The 16,608-nt window shown below is 57.5% G+C and overlaps 1 protein-coding gene across 1 annotated transcript in view; it reads left to right on the top strand.

The window, feature by feature from the left end:
* GRAMD4 (GRAM domain containing 4) overlaps positions 1 to 16,608 on the top strand; it is a 101,042-nt gene that overhangs the window by 32,516 nt on the left and 51,918 nt on the right. Inside the window, exon 2 of the mRNA XM_012507680.2 lies at positions 14,547 to 14,757. Within this exon, the coding sequence (XP_012363134.1) occupies positions 14,547 to 14,757 (211 nt within the window). The remainder of the gene's footprint in view (positions 1 to 14,546; positions 14,758 to 16,608) is intronic.

Genomic DNA, 16,608 nt, shown 5'->3' with positions numbered 1-16,608 from the left:
GAAGACATGGCGAATCCAGGAAATCCAGAAGGGGCTTCCTTTCGGCCATCTCATTGGCTGGATATTCTCAAGCCCTGGTTGCTAAGAGTGATGGAGAGAGTTGGAAAAAGAATGTTTCCATTAGAAACGCATCCCTCCGTGTGTTTCCTATGGCTTAGTTTATTTTCTTCTACAACAGTGGTTTTTGCTTGCCTACCTGTGCCTAAACTTAGGTTTTCTTTCCAGCTTTGTTTTCTTTAAATAAACATCTGTGCAGGCCGGAAGTGGTGGCTCATGCCTGTACTCCCAGCACTTTGGGTGGCAGAGGCAGGGGGATCAATTGAGGTCAGGAGTTTCAGACTAGCCTGGCCAACATGGTGAAACCCTGTCCCCACTAAAAATACAAAAAATTAGCCAGGCATGGTGGCAGGCGCCTGTAATCCCAGCTACTCGGAAGGCTGAGACAGGAGAATAATTTGAACCCGGGAGGTGGAGGTTGCAGTGAGCCAAGATCATGCCATTGCACTCCAGCCTGGGCAACAAGAGGGAAACTCCATCTCAAAAAAAAAAAAAAATTAAATAAAAAATAAACATCTGTGCGGTCACTCTGCCAGGGTCTCCATTCAGGCCAGGGTCCCCATTCAGGCTTCTAGGCAGAGGGGCCTGTGAGCTGTCATACGGTGTGATGGATGGATTAATAGAGGCATATGTTGGGGAGGGTGGGGTGACTGGTGCTAAGCTGCTTCTGGGGCTGTCTTGGGGTTCAAGCAAGCTCAGGCTGTGGAGTCCAGTGGAGTCAGTTCATGTTCCTGTTGTGCCACTTCTCTCTCACCTGCCTCCCCGAACCTCAATTTACCATTTGTCAGTTGGTTTAGCAAATGCTTCTTCCTTTCAACATTGTGACTGGGGTGGGGGAGATGAACACTGGTGGGAGCTTGTCACTCTCGTCCTTTCATCCTGCTTTGTACCCTCTGAGAAAGGGTTATTGGGCAGAGGCTGCCCTTCTGAGGTGTGAATGGAACTGTTGGTGGCATTATTTTTATTTATTTTTAGAGACAGGGTCTCAGCCAGGTGCCATGGCTCATGCCTGTAATCCCAGCACTTTGGGAGGCTGAGGTGGGTGGATCACGAGGTCAGGAGATCGAGACCATCCTGGCTAACATGGTGAAACTCCATCTTTACTAAAAAAAAAAAAAAAAAAAAAAAAAAAAAAAAAAAGCCGGGCGTGATGGTGGGTGCCTATAGTCCCAGCTACTCGGGAGGCTGAGGCAGGAGAATGACCTGAACCCGGGAGGTGGAGTTTGCCATGAGCCGAGATCGCGCCACTGCATTTCAGCCTGGGAGACACAGCGAGACTCTGTCTCAAAAAAAAAAAAAAAGAAGAGACAGGGTCTCGATCTGTTGCCCAGGCTGGAGTGCCGTGGTTCGATCATAGCTCATTGCGGCCTTGAACTCCTGGGCTCAAGCGACCCTCCTGCCTCAGCCTTCTGAGAAGCTGGGACTACAGGTGCACACCACCACGCCTGGCTAACTTGTCTTTTATTTTTCGTAGAGGCGGGGTCTTGCCGTGTTGTCCAGGCTGGTCTTGAACTCCTGGGCTCAAGCGATTCTCCTGCACTGGACTCCCAGAGTACTGGGATTTCAGATGTGAGCCACTGAGGCTGGCTGATGGTACTGTTGTTATTGTTACTGTTACTGTGGTTTCCTGACCATGGATGCTGTGCCGTGGACCTAGATTTGGATGATGTCCTGGGCCTGTTGGAGGAAGGCCCTCTCTCCTTGGTGTCAGGAGTTGGTGGTGGTGAGCGGGCTCAGGTGCGCGGGAGGCCTGGGGGAAGTGAGGGCACAGTGCTTGGTCCTGAGAATAGCCTGTAGCAGGCGCTGCCAGCCCTCATCCGCCTGGGGCTTCCACTCAAGGCCCAAGGTGGTATAAGCCTGGACTGTGGCCCAGATCTCCTGGAGATGGGCTCCTGAGCTCACACCTGTGCTCAGGTGCCCCTACTACCTCCACCTAAAGACCTGGACACTGAGGGTTAGGACTGGCTTGACCTGGGCAGCCTGGCGCAAGGAACCTTACTCTCAACCCTTTGGGGCTGGTCCAGGGATGGGAGCAGAGGGTGTGGGCCTGGTTTGTCTACAGCTGGGGCAAGGACAAGCCGTGGTGGCCAGTGGGAGGCCGAAGGCTGCTGCGCCTTCCCTGACGCGGTCTCCTGCTTCCCGGGGCCCCCAGGCTGAAGCGCTGTTTGTGTTCTGGGTGCCGTGGTTCTCTCCTGTGGCTGCCCACAGCCCCTGCTCACCCACAGGCCTTTCCTGCCCCGCCCGTGGACTTTGGGCTTGGGTCCCTGCTCGGGAGCTCGTAGTGACTAGCGGGGTCTTGGGATGGTCTCAGAACTTTTTACCCTGGCTCCCCACACCCATAAGACAGCACTGCCTCCCCAGCGCCTGTGGTTACGCAGTGGTGATGTATGGGGTGTGAGAGCAGCGTTTGTGGAACACTTTTTTGGAGAGTAGGGCTGTGTTTTTGCTGTTGTTACCGCTGCTGGCTGGGCAGGTTGCTGAGTCCTTCCAGCACTGTTTCATGTCGTCCTCTAATAGCCCTGAGCAGGGGCCCCTGTCCAAGGTCACACAGCTGTGGCCAGCCTGGGCCTGGCTTCTGGCTGCCGCGACCCACTGCATGCCTGTGCTCAAGATGATCCGGTGGATAGTGGGACACATGTCCACTCCTTGAGGCTCTCCAGCCCCGGTGGTACTTAGGGCGACGGCAGCAGATGTGGGTCAGCCCCACCCGGTGCTGGAGGCACAGAGGGCCAAGATGCAACCCCCAGCCCCGCACAGGCGAGTGTTCCCTGTGTACCCGAGCTGCTCTCGCTGTGGTATGTGGTGGTTTTGGGTCCCCCAGGCAGGGTGATGTGATTGAAAGTAGAGAGTGACTTGGGCTGGGTGACGGTTACCCAGTGGCTGGGAAGGCTGTCTCGGACAGAGGGCATTGCTTGGGCAGCGTCCTGGAGGCGAGGAAGGGGCCTGCATGGTGTGGAGGGCAGGGTGCCAGGATGGGGCTAGAGGTCAGGCTGCTGGCCCTGAGTCAGAGATGGGCCTACCCCACCCCGAGGCTGCAGTGCTGCCATGCACACCCCCTCCTGCCCTGGAGGCGGGCTGCCCGGCTTGCTGCTTCCTGCTTCCCACGCTATCTTTGACTCCTTGGGGCCTCTCAGTAACTCTCGTTTTGCATTTAGACCTCACCTTCTATTTCACGCATCTGTCTCAAGCCTGCTGGGAGGGAGGTGGGTGAGGGGAGGCTGCTGCTGTTCACGGAGCCCTGTGCCCTCACGGCCGTCATGGCCACAGCTGCAGCAGTGTGAGAGGAGGGATCTGGAGGCGGCTCACGCGGGTTCCCAGGAGCTGATTGATGGGTTTTCAGGAATTCTGTGAGTTGTTCGTTAATAAAAATGAAAATACATAAACTTGCAGTTAGATCAATTATGTTGAAAGCAAAGGCATTGAATACTCGAACCCCATCGTTTCTGAGTTATTTGATTGCATTTTACTATTGCGTGTGCTGCCGAGGTTCCCTGGGCCTGCCGTGCGTGGCGGAAACACTGTGCAATGATGGCCACTGGCAGGGCGGGAGTGTGTGCACCAAGGGCGGGGCGCTGCCGCCACTCAGGGCCTCACTTCTCCTTGTGTTGGTTGTCTAGACTTACCAAACTGATGAGGAAAGTGTTAACGTGCAGATGAAGCTAAAAATTGTGTGATGTCTGTAGCCGTTCATTACGAATGGCGTAAAAGCCTTGTGAAAATATTCTGCCATTGGAAAGCAGCCACCTCATTCAGCAAGGACATTTCCCGTGTCGTAGACTCACAGGTGGCGTTCCCTTGCATGTCTCCCTTCTACCTCTGTTGTGGTTTGTAAACGGAAACAAAAACACCAGCCAGCATCTCTGTGGTGCTCATTGGTGGTGGCTGCCAGGGGCCAACCATGGAGACAGGATTTGAGCACAAATTTATGAAAGCATTCTGTGAGAGTCAGTTGGCTGTCCAGAATTTACACTTTATGAGTAGTGCATATTTTGTGATTATTTGCAGATACGTGCCGCAGGTAGTAAACATGGGACATGTGCCTGTGCGTGTAGGTTCCCCTGTGTGTAGGTTCCCCTGTGCATGTAGATTCCCCTGTGTGTAGGTTCCCCTGTGTGTGTAGGTTCCCCTGTGTGTGTAGGTTCCCCTGTGCGTGTAGGTTCCCCTGTGCGTGTAGGTTCCCCTGTGGTGTAGGTTCCCCTGTGTGTAGGTTCCCCTGTGTGTAGGTTCCCCTGTGGTGTAGGTTCCCCTGTGCGTGTAGGTTCCCCTGTGCGTGTAGGTTCCCCTGTGTGTAGGTTCCCCTGTGTGTAGGTTCCCCTGTGCGTGTAGGTTCCCCTGTGCGTGTAGGTTCCCCTGTGCGTGTAGGTTCCCCTGTGCGTGTAGGTTCCCCTGTGGTGTAGGTTCCCCTGTGTGTAGGTTCCCCTGTGCGTGTAGGTTCCCCTGTGCGTGTAGGTTCCCCTGTGCGTGTAGGTTCCCCTGTGGTGTAGGTTCCCCTGTGTGTAGGTTCCCCTGTGCGTGTAGGTTCCCCTGTGGTGTAGGTTCCCCTGTGTGTAGGTTCCCCTGTGCGTGTAGGTTCCCCTGTGCGTGTAGGTTCCCCTGTGTGTAGGTTCCCCTGTGTGTGTAGGTTCCCCTGTGTGTAGGTTCCCCTGTGTGTAGGTTCCCCTGTGTGTGTAGGTTCCCCTGTGTGTGTAGGTTCCCCCTATACGTGTTGGTTCCCCTGTGTGTAGGTTCCCCTGTGTGTGTAGGTTCCCCTGTGTGTGTAGGTTCCCCTGTGTGTAGGTTCCCCTATACGTGTTGGTTCCCCTGTGTGTAGGTTCCCCTGTGTGTGTAGGTTCCCCTGTGTGTGTAGGTTCCCCTGTGTGTAGGTTCCCCCTATACGTGTTGGTTCCCCTGTGTGTAGGTTCCCCTGTGTGTGTAGGTTCCCCTGTGTGTAGGTTCCCCATACGTGTAGGTTCCCTGTGTGTAGGTTCCCCTGTGTGTGTAGGTTCCCCTGTGTGTGTAGGTTCCCCTGTGCAAGTAGGTCCCCCCATGTGTAGGTTTCCCCGTATGTAGGTTCCCCTGTGCGTGTAGGTTCCCCTGTGTTGGGTCCTTAAACATTAACCAGCTCCTTCCTCCCCAGGCCTGGGCAGGATCCCAGCGCACAGAGGAAGAAGCAGAGACTCACATAGGCCTCTCCCGGCCCTCCCCGTCTTCCTGACTGTCTCTCCTGGGCCACGCTGGCAAGGGGCCCCAGAGCAGGCCATACACTGTGCTGGTATTAGCACCCCACGGTGTGCTTAGCCCTGGGCCCGCTCCTGGCCCCCCTGGGTGGCTTTCCTGTCACAGTGCAGAAGGCTCAGATCCCGCCATGGGGTTCCAGCCTGACCCTCGTATGACTCAAGCCTGAAGATACTTTGCCAAGGGAAGGAATTGAGGTTTCTTCCTGGAGAAACATCCCAGATCACTGAAGGCTTGGAGTTAAAGTTTTTGTGTATTCGGGGACGCTGTGCTTTGGCAGGGCCCAAGACAGAGTCCATGGGTGTCCCTAGTCCATGGGTGTCCCTTTCTCTTGAGGCCTCTGGCAGAGGAAAGAAAGCTCAGCTGGTGGCTGGGGGGCCCATGCTGGTAGGGACCCCCCAGCCGCAGCATCTGGGCTGCCTTCATGCATCGCTCCCTCAGTCTCTGAACAAGTGTTTGTCACTGCCCACCATGTGCCAAGCTCTGCAGAGGGAGACTCGGGCGCCTGCAGCTCGAGTCCACCTCAGCATCACTGGCAGAGCCAAGCCCCCGGAGGCTTAGCCAGACACAGCCCCTGCCCTGGGGGAGCACCAGGCGGGTTCTAACCAAGCAGGGCTGGAGGCACAAGCGCTAAACAAGGAAGCCATCAGGGCAATCCAAGGACCCCGTGTCAAACCAAACAGGATGGTGGAGTGACAGCAGGCGCCGCCTGGGGAATGGGGCAAATGAGCGACGTCCAAGAGTCAAATGTGTCGGGCCCTGCAGTGGGGACAGAGGCGGTGGTCGGAGGGTTCCAAAGGGGGTCAGCAGAGCAGCAGCCAAGCCTAGAGGAGCCAGAGCTGATGAGGGTGTCGGGGGAGCAGTCGCGTTGACCCAGGTGCACGGAAGCCCCGGAGAGCGTCGGCAGGGGGCACTGCAGAGGCCGCTTTTGCCTTTGAAGGCCTCGCCATGCTTGCCGTGTGGAGAAGGCTTCGGGAGGCACGCGGGCTGGGGGGGGGGGGGGGCCTGGACCAGGCTGGGGTGGGGGGGGGGGGGGGGGGGGGGGGGGGGGGGGGGGGGGGGGGGGGGGGGGGGGGGGGGGGGGGGGGGGGGGGGGGGGGAGGGGGCTGCCTGGACCAGGCTGGGGTGGTGGGGAGAGGTGGACAGATGCACAGCGCAGTCTGGAGGCGGGCAGCCGGCGCACGCTGCAGGTTGGCAGTGGAGTGAGGAACGAGGCTATCAAGGGCTCTTGAGGGTTTCCCCCAGGCAGCTGGTGGACACGGTACCATCCAATCAGAGTGCCCCTTGAGACCCGAGTCTGTGCCAGGCGTGTCATAGTTGAGATACTGGTGAGCTGTCCAGCTTGGAGCCTGCAGGGAGGCCAGGTTGGGGGGCAGGGTTGAGAGCAGCCGAACACCCGGATACGGACATCAGCATTTGAGGCTGCCTGACTGTGCCCAGCCAGCAGGACTGAGGCCTGAATCCAGGGAGGGGATGAAACTCCTGGACAAGCCTTGAGTTTGGGGCAGCACGCATGTCATCCGTTGTGAGCCGACCTCTTGAGGCTGATGTTGGAACAATAGTGGCCAAGGTCAGGCAGGGGCCGGAAGGGCAGGATCTGTAGTCTCAGGACCCCAGAGGGCCCAGGGAGCTGTGTGTGTGCTGGGGTCCTTGGGCCTCTTTGCATCAGGAGTTAGGGAGGTGCAAGTATGTGGCTGTAAGCATGGGGACACTGGGGTGGATTTTTTTGTTTTTTTCTTAGAGACAAGGTCTGGCTGTCACCCAGGCTGGAGTGCAGTGGTACGATCGTGGTTCACCGCAGCCTCAAACTCCCAGGTTCCCAGGCGATCCTCCTGCCTCAACCTTCTGAGCAACTGGGACTATAGGCACGTACCACCACGCTGGTTGATGTTCTTATTTCACTTTTTGTGTCACTGCGTTGCCCACCTCAGCCTCTCAAAGTGCTGGGATTACAGGCCTGAGCCCTGGTGCCTGGCTGGTGATGGGATATTGGTAGAACCAGGCCTTCTTTGCTGGCCGCCACCGGTTCTCCTGCTCACTCTGCAAAACCTTGGAGTCTGCCAGCTGCCCCATCCTCACGTCCTCTCCAGCTGCCCAGGTTGGCTGTCCAGCTGCTGGTCTAACCCCCATCCCAGGCCTTTCTGACAGTGAGGTTTAGGGGCTACCTTCCCTAGAGGACTGAGACTTGGAGGAAGGCCAGGTGGGGGCTGGGGCCCACTGCAGTGGGGGTGGGGGAGGTGTGTCTGTTTGGCTCAACATCTGCGAGTCCCCCAGGGACATTGCTTAGGAGGGCTGGCAGCTGTGGGAAAGCGGATGCTCTTTATCCCAGGATCAGCAGGAGAGCCGTCAGATAATAAGGGGATGAAGGGCGCACTGGCAACCAGGCCCTGATGTGGAGGTCAGCTGTGATCCAGGGACCCAGAACTCGGAGAGGAGCTTTAGCAGGGGAGATGGTGTGAAGGAGACACGGCTCAGGGCAAGCACCAGAGACCAGGAACCCTTTTTTTTTTTTTTTTTTTTTTTTAATCTTGGGCTGGGGAAGGGGAAATAAAGTCCTTTGCGGTTTCTGAGTCCAGGGTTCCCTAGACACTGTTGCCTTTGTGTGACCAGAAGCAATTCAGCAGTTTCCAGAGCAGCATGCTTTTGTGTTCCAGGGCTGGCTGGCCCAATTCCGTCCTGCTTGCAGAGAGGGCCTGGAGCCTGGCTGGGCGCTGCCCTAAGCCTGGGGGATCCTGGGAGAACCTGGACAGCCATGGTGAGCCCTGCTGCCCTGCTCTGGTGCACAGGACTGGCTCCAGGGCAGCAGTGCCCAGGCTCCAGGGCAGCAGGCACCGCCCTCTCTGTGCCTGCTGGTGTTGGGTGGCTTGGAGGCTGTGGTTCCTGGGTCCTCACAGCACATCCTGGTTCTGGGCCAGGATCTGGAGGAGCCACAGTGAAAGAGTGTTTCTGGATGTATCTGAGACAGATGGAGGTAGGGGGCAGGGGGCAGGGGGACATGGTAGGTCCCATCTGAGTGGAAGCCCCAGCCTTAGGAAAAGCTGCTACTCTCTGGGGCAGTGGTCCTGGGTACCACGTGCTCTTCCGGAGCCATCTGGATCTTGAAAGGCAGGCTCCCTCCCAAGGCCGGGTGCAGGCCAGACCCACTGGTAGAGCACCTGGGCAGCCCAGGGTCAGGGGTCCAGTGAGGACGGGTGGAGGCCTCCTGAGAACCTGGCCTCGTCAGGAGGGCCAGCAAGAGAAGGAGCCTCTCAGGAAGCCCCTCAACCTGACAGGACAAGAGGAAGGGAGGCCAATCCGAGAGGAAGGGAGGCCACTCCGAGAGGAAGGGAGGCCACTCCGAGAGGAAGGGAGGCCGATCCGAGAGGAAGGGAGGCCGATCCGGGAGGAAGGGAGGCCGATCCGAGGGGAAGGGAGGCCGATCGAGGGGAAGGGAGGCCGATCTGAGGGGAAGGGAGGCCGATCCGGGAGGAAGGCAGGCCGATCCGAGGGGAAGGGAGGCCGATCCGAGGGGAAGGGAGGCCGATCTGAGAGGGAGGCCGATCTGAGAGGAAGGGAGGCCGATCCGAGAGGGAGGGAGGCCGATCTGAGAGGGAGGCCGATCTGAGGGGAAGGGAGGCTGATCTGAGAGGGAGGCCGATCTGAGAGGAAGGGAGGCCGATCTGAGAGGAAGGGAGGCCGATCTGAGAGGAAGGGAGGCCGATCCGGGAGGAAGGCAGGCCGATCCGAGGGGAAGGGAGGCTGATCTGAAGGGAAGGGAGGCCAATCTGAGAGGGAGGGAGGCCATTCTGAGAGGGCTGCATGGCTCGGAGTCGCAGGGGCCCTGGGCTGCTGGGGGTGGTCCTGTAGGTGCAGGTGGAGGGGCCACTGCTGGGGAGAGTGGCTGGGCTGCAGGCTGAGGAGCTGGGCTTCCTTCAGGGACCGTGGAGGGGGTGGGGATGGGCAGCTGGAAGTAGGGAGGGAAGGGGCCGTCTGGTGGGGGATGCGCTGCTGCAGCACGCAGGACGGAAAGTGCAGGTGAGATGCAGGTGGGCAGCGTCGGGACACCTGGGTCTGGCCTGAGGTGCAGCCTGGAGCAATGGGCAGTGTGTAGACGGGCCCTGGTTTCTGCATCTGTAAGTTGGGGGTGTGCTGGGTAACAGCGTCCTCCCCCAAAATTCATGTCCACCTGGTACCTGTGGACCCGACCTTACTTGGAAATGGCTCTTTGCAGATGTCATTGAGATGAAGTCACCCCGGTGTAGAGTGGAGCACTCTTCAGCGCAGTGCGGGGGCTGCCCATGTGGCTGTGGAGGGCACCCCCAGCCTGGCACAGGCACAGGCTGGAAGCGTAGCCCGGACCCATCCCTGGTGGTGTAGGCTGGAAGGCCCATCCCTGGCGGTGTGTCGTAACATGTGTCATGACATGGAGTTTGATTCTTAACTGACCGAAGCTTGGAAAGTCTGTCTTTTTGATGGACCCAGGGAGCTGGGTGAGGAGGGTGGTGGAGTCAGTAGGGCTGACAGCAGGGTCCTCTAGGAACCTGATGTGTGGACGCCCTCCCCAATGGCCACTGTCAGCCACCCAGCAGGAGGACCCTGGGTTTGGGGCTGAGCCGGTGGCGGGGAGAGCGGACTGAGGAGTAGCCGGACACTGTGGCGGGGCACGCATTGCATTCTGATGGTGACAGACGGGACACTCAGGGCCCTTGTCCCCTCTCTCAGTGCCTCATTTGCTTGCCTGAGGTGATTGGGAAGGCAGCCCTGGCCTCGGAATTAGAGCCTCCCAGACAAGGGGGCCATCCTCTGCCCAGAGCCCTGCAGGCTGCCAAGAGTTCTGTGTGTGTCCGAGTGTGACCCCCGCTTTCCTTGGGTGTAGGCCAGCTCGGTGCCCTACCTGGGGCCTGCGGGCCCCAGCGCCCGGGTCGTCCCCTCCGCCCCCCTCTCAGCTGCCGCTCCCAGGAGGACTCGCCGGGTTTTTGAGAATGGAAGGAAGTAGGTTTTACATTGCTACACTTCCGCTAGTCTGTTCATCCTTCCTTTTTAAACATTAAAAAGCAAAAAAAAAAAAAAAAAAGTAAAAAAAATTAAAAAGCAGTAAAAAGCAGCAAAAAAAGCATTAAAAAAAAAAAGCAGTTTTTAAACATTAAAAAGCAGGGGCTTGGAGAGGGCATGGGAGTTCCTGTTCAGTGAGCAGAGTTTCAGTTAGACAAGACGAGTCCGGAGGTGGCCGTGCAGCATCACCGATGTAATTTATGCCACGGAGCTGCACGCTAAAATACTGGTGAAGTTTGGCCAAGCACGGTGGCTCACGCCTGTAATCCCAGCACTTTGGGAGGCCGAGGCGGGCAGATCATGAGGTCAGGAGATTGAGACCATCCTGGCTAACACGGTAAAACCCCATCTCTACTAAAAATAGAAAAAATTAGCCGGGCGTGGTGGCGGGCGCCTGTAGTCCCAGCTACTCGGGAGGCCGAGGCAGGAGAATTGCACTCCAGCCTGGGCGACAGAGCGAGACTCCATCTCAAAAAAAAAACAAAAAAAAAAAACTGGTGAAATTGGTAATATTTATATTGTGTGTGTTTTACCATAATTTAAAAATATGGGAAGAGAAGTAATAGGCGGGCATTTTAGGAGATTTGGAGAGGTAATTGTTAACCACCATAGTAAGCCCATACTCCCGACGTCTGGCCCCATAGCGCCCGAGTCTCTTCACGCACCTGTTTGCCATAACGACGACCACAGCAAGGTCCCGTTTTTAGTTGCCTTCATCCCTTCACAAGGACGGGGTCCTGTGTGGGTCCGCCAGGGTGTTCCAGGACCCCCTGCCCTGCTGGTCTTGATGGATGGTGTGTGATGTGTTTCCTCCTGCCAGGCCTCCGCTTCTTGAGCTTGGTCCTAGGGTCCTGGTACTGAGTTGCGGAGTCGTCGGTTCAGGGGGCGTCTGTGCTCGGCTCCGCCGCATTCCGCAGCCCGGGTTAGCTTTAGTTTCCTTTCTTTTTTTTTTTTGAGACAGAGTCTCGTTCTGCCCCCCAGGCTGCAGTGCAGTGGTGTAATCTCGGCTCACTGCAAGCTCCGCCTCCTGGGTTCATGCCATTCTCCTGCCTCAGCCTCCTGAGTAGCTGGGACTACAGGTGCCCGCCACCTCGCCTGGCTAATTTTTTTGTATTTTGAGTAGAGATGCGGTTTCACCATGTTAGCCAGGATGGTCTCGATCTCCTGACCTCGTGATCCTCCCTCCTCGGCCTCCCAAAGTGCTGGGATTACAGGCGTGAGCCACCGTGCCTGGCCTAGTTTCCTTTCTAGTGAGCTTGAAGGTTTTCACATATTAGGAAGTGGTCTTGTCATTTTTCCTACATTGACTACATTGTCAAGCTGTCTTTTTTTTTTTTTTTTTTTTTTTTTTTTTTTAACAGAGTCTTGCTCTGTTGCACAGGCTGGAGTGCAGTGGCGTGATCTCGGTTCACTGCAACCTCCACCTCCCGGGTTCAAGCGATTCTCCTGCCTCACCCTCCCGAGTAGCTGGGATTACAGGCACACATCACCTCACCCAGCTAATTTTTGTATTTTAAGCAGAGACAGAGGTTTGCCATGTTGACCAGGCTGGTCTCAAACTCCCGACCTCAAGTGATCCACTCACCTCGGCCTCCCAAAATGCTGAGATTACAGGCGCCAGCCACCGCACCTGGCCTAGTCAAGCTGTCTTGTAACATGGATATTAATCCTTCATCTATCATATTTGTTACCTATATTCCTTGTTTTATAGCATATTTTGAAATTTTTTATTTTTTATTTTTTTACATATGAGAGCTTTTTACTTTTGCCTGGTGGCCTGTGAGACTTTTTTATTTTGTGGCTTTTTTTTCAGTCTCTTAATATAGACTCTTCCGTCTTCTTGTCTCTATGGATTTCATAGCTACTAAGTTCCCTTTTCTTTTTTCTTTTTTTTTTTTTTGTTTTTTTTTTTTTGAGATGGAGTTTCACTCTGTTGCACAGGCTGGAGTGCAGTGATGTGATCTCGGCTCACTGCAAGCTCCGCCTCCTGGGTTCAAGTGATTCCTCAGCCTCAGCCTCCTGAGTAGCTGGGACTACAGGCGCCCGCCACCACACCCAGCTAATTTTTGTATTTTTAGTAGAGACAGGGTTTCACCATATTGGCCAGATGGTCTCGAACTCCTGCCCTCGTGATCTGCCTACCTTGGCCTCCCAAAGTGCTGGGATTACAGGCGTGAGCCACTGTTCCCAGCTGTTCTCTTTTCTTTTAAGGTTTGTGTGTTTTTAAGTTTACTGAACCTTTAGTCCCTCTGCAATTTGTAGCTCCTATATGGGAAACTTTTCCAAATGGCTGGCTCATGCCCCCCCAGCCCATGAGCAGCAGTTGCTACCTCCCCATCACCCACAGCCCCCTCCTGGGGTCCTGCTAGCTTCCAGGGAACTATCTGGTCCAGCTATCCCAGCATCAGGGTAGCTCCCCGTAGAGCCTGTGTCCTGTGGGTTTTTTTTTTTTTTTTTTTTTTTTGAGATGGAGTCTCGCTCTGTCGCCCAGGCTGGAGTGCAGTGGTGCGATCTCAGCGCACTGCAAGCTCCGCCTCCTGGGTTCACACCATTCTCTGCCTCAGCCTCCCGAGTAGCTGGGACTACAGGCGCCCGCCACCATGCCCGGCTAATTTTTTGTATTTTTGGTGGAGATGGGGTTTCACCGTGTTATCCAGGATGGTCTCAATCTCCCGACCTTGTGATCTGCCTGCCTCGGCCTCCCAAAGTGCTGGAATTCCAGGCGTGAGCCACCGTGCCCAGCGTCCTGTGGGTTTTGCAGCAGGGCCAGCATCAGGAGTACTCAAGTGCCCATCCCAGGAGAGCCTCTCCTCCCCTCACCATGCTGGGAGCCTCCACGGCTCTGTGGCTCAAGCGGGTTCTAGTGCGTTCTGTGTCTTCGGTCCTCACTGTTAATGAGACTTCTTGCCATGAACTGTGATGCCGAGGAAAGCGGAGGAGGCTTTGGAGGCGGGGCAGGCGTGTAGGAGCTGGATCTGACCTTGATCTCAGTGCTTCCCTGCCATGCTGCCCGCCCCAAGCAGGAAGTTCGGGAAATACCCCCGCCAGGGATCACTCCCCGCCCCCTCTCCTTGCGCCTGGCCCAGTCGCCCTGTCTTCTTGAATTCCCAGCTACCTTTGCCTTACTGGCATCTTTCCATTTTCAGAGGCAAAAATGTCAGCTCAGAAAGCTGGTCAGTGGCAGGACAGGCTTTCAGCCCAGGCGTGTACACAGCAGTCCTCCCACGGGGACCCAGGTGTCTTGCACAAGTTGGGGATGGGGTTTTGGGAGAGGCATCCAGGCCGTGGAGCTGTGTGATGGGGCGGGGGCTGGGTGGTCTCTCCCTGCCTGGCTGGCCCCTCCTGTGGGCAACTGATCCTGGCCTCCAGGCTTTTGGGGGTGCCTTGGTGTTGCTGGCCAGGTGGGGCAGCGATGTGGGGATCAGCACCCCGTGGCACATTCACCCTTTGGCACGTGGTGTGTGTGAATTACGCATGTCCTGATGCAGCACACAGTGACTTGCACCTCAGTGTGACCAGGTTTCTGTGTTGATTGGAGGAGGAGGCAGGCATAGGGGCTGGGACAGGAGGCACAGCTGGCCGTGGGTGCCTGACCCCGCTGTCTCTGGGAGGGCTTCTGGGAGGTGGTGCGATCTGAATGTGTCTCAGAGTACAAGCCTGGTCGCATGGCGAGTAGGAACACGCTTTAGGCAGAGGGAGCAGTGTGGGCGGAGTCCTGGGAGCTGGGGGCCAGGTGGAGCAGGCGGGACACGAGGCCAGGTCCCCTAGGTCCAGGAGAGAATCAACCGAGGCATCCCTAGCACACGCATCTGCTGGTTTCCAGGCGTGGCTGCTGTCCTGGTGGTGTAATGTGGCCATTGTGTTGACCATGTTCTTGATGGTTTGTTAGGCAACCTTTCAGCATGGCTGGCCCTCCTTCCCAATTCCACAGCAGCATTCTTCCCTTATGCCTGCGCACCGCCTCGCCAAGCTAGGCTGAGAACCCTGGCTTCCTTCTGCCTGCTGGGAGCCGGGGGCCTTGCTTGCTGGGAGGCCAGGACGCAGCTCAGCACTGACCAGGCTGGCCTGGGTGGGGTGGCCAAGGGCACCACTGGGTGGGTGCAGGGCGGTGGTCTCTGGGTCGGGTTTTCTTTGGAAAGCTGGACTGGCCGTGCCCTGCGTGTGGGAGCTGGCTCGTGGGGCTTGGAGGTGTGTGTGGGAGGGACGGTGGCGAGCGGGAGAATGACCATGCCCCTCTCTTGCAGGGAGCCCGAGCGTCATGTTAGGGTGAAGCAGAGGAGCTCAGTGCTGAACATGCTAAGGAGGTTGGACAAAATCAGGTTCAGAGGTCACAAGAGAGATGACTTCCTCGATCTAGCGGAGTCTCCAAATGCCTCGGACACCGAATGCAGCGACGAAATCCCTCTGAAGGTACCGCGGACCTCGCCCCGGGACAGCGAGGAGCTGAGGGACCCTGTGAGTACCTGTCCTCGTCTCCTGGCGTGGGCTGGGGTGTCGTCCCCGTCCTCTGTGGCCCGGCCGGGCGTGGACTCAGGCAGATTCGTGTCCTGCCCATGCTGGTCAGAGACGGACTGGGCCTGACTCTGTCTCACCTGCTCCCGACCCCTGCAGACCTCATGGGGCCGGGGTGCTGCCACGCCGAGCCTTGTGTTCCCAGGTGTGATCAGCTGGATTGGTTTTCCACACTGGCTTTTCCGGGTGGGTGGCAGACTTCTCATGCACATGTGACGCGGAGGCCTCGGCCTGGCCCTGGGAGCATTGACATGCGGATGGAGCAGGGCGGGCGCTGTCTGGAAGCTGCTGGTGCCTGGCTTGTCTTCTGGTCAAGCCAAGGTGCACGTTTCCAGCCCCCAAAGCTGGCTGAGCCCAGTCTGGGCCTTCATCAGCCACGCAGAGTCAGGGCTGGGCCTGTGGCCAGCTGGGGGGACAGCAAATACCCACGGAGCACCTCAGCTAGGCCCTGGGCCCTGGGTGGGAGCCAGGTGGGGAGCCAGGCAGGAGCCAGGCAGGAGCAGGCCCTGCCTTGCAGAAACTTGCATTTGGTGGGGGGCGGGTCGGGGCCCGAAGCATGGTAGGCTGGGCTCCCTGTGGCCCCTCCTCTGGCCCAGCGTGGCCTCTAGCTCCTCCCAGTGTGCACACACCAAATTTGGTGTCTGGCTGGTTTCCTCCTCCAGCCCCTGAGCCAGGTCTTCTTTCCAGGTGTGGCCTGGGAGCACCGGCCTTCCCTGGCTCCTTCCGTTGCTAATGGTTTATAACAGGACAGTGACTGTGCGTTGCTCTCATCAGGAATTAATAATTTACTGCTGCTGCTGCTCTCGCGACGCTGCCCGATCAGACAGGTGGGGCCGCTTGGCTTCCTGGGGCATCACTACAGAGCACAGAGTGCCCGGCCTGCCAGGATCGACCATCCCCAGGCAAAGGTTGTGGTTGGTCCTGGGGGTGGACCGGGACCCCGGTGGGGTGTCTGCCCTTGTGCAGGTTATGTGGCAGGACGGCAGGGGCCTGCCCTCGCCGGAGAGCTGTGTCTCATCCGCCTCTGGCTGGGGCTGGCATGGAGGGCATGGGCCATGATTCTCCGATGGTGGTCTCTGTGCTGAGCATGTGGTGGGTGTCTCGGGAACAAAAACCTCCCTCCATACACACACATGGTTCAACAGGGAGGGGTGACGGGGATCCCACGCAAAGGCCAGAGCAGGGCTGTTTCCCCAGCTCCCTCTCCGCCGTCTGTCTGTCCTGCTCCAGCTGTTGTCTAGGTAGGGACCCTCCCACCTGAGGGAACCTGTGAGTACCTGTCCTCGTCCCCTGGTGTGGGCTGGGGTTTTGTCCCCGTCCTCTGTGGCTGGGCTGAGCGTGGACTCAGGCAGATTCGTGTCCTGCCTATGCTGGTCAGAGGTGGACTGAGTGTGTGCGTTGGTGTCTGAGGGGCGGGTGGATTGAGTGTGTGCGTTGGTGTCTGAGGGGCGGGTGGATTGAGTGTGTGCGTTGGTGTCTGAGGGGCGGGTGGATTGAGTGTGTGCGTTGGTGTCTGAGGGGCGGGTGGAGTGAGTGTGTGCGTTGGTGTCTGAGGGGCGGGTGGATTGAGTGTGTGCGTTGGTGTCTGAGGGGCGGGTGGATGAGTGTGTGCGTTGGTGTCTGAGGGGCGGGTGGATTGAGTGTGTGCGTTGGTGTCTGAGGGGCGGGTGGATTGAGTGTGTGCGTTGGTGTCTGAGGGGCGGGTGGATTGAGTGTGTGCGTTGGTGTCTGAGGGGTGGGTGGATTGAGTGTGTGCGTTGGTGTCTGAGGGGCGGGTGGAGTGAGTGTGTGCGT

Source organism: Nomascus leucogenys, chromosome 7b (assembly GCF_006542625.1).
Source record: "Nomascus leucogenys isolate Asia chromosome 7b, Asia_NLE_v1, whole genome shotgun sequence".
In the NCBI taxonomy this organism is placed as follows: domain Eukaryota; kingdom Metazoa; phylum Chordata; class Mammalia; order Primates; family Hylobatidae; genus Nomascus; species Nomascus leucogenys.
This window is presented reverse-complemented; position numbering and strand designations above follow the sequence as displayed.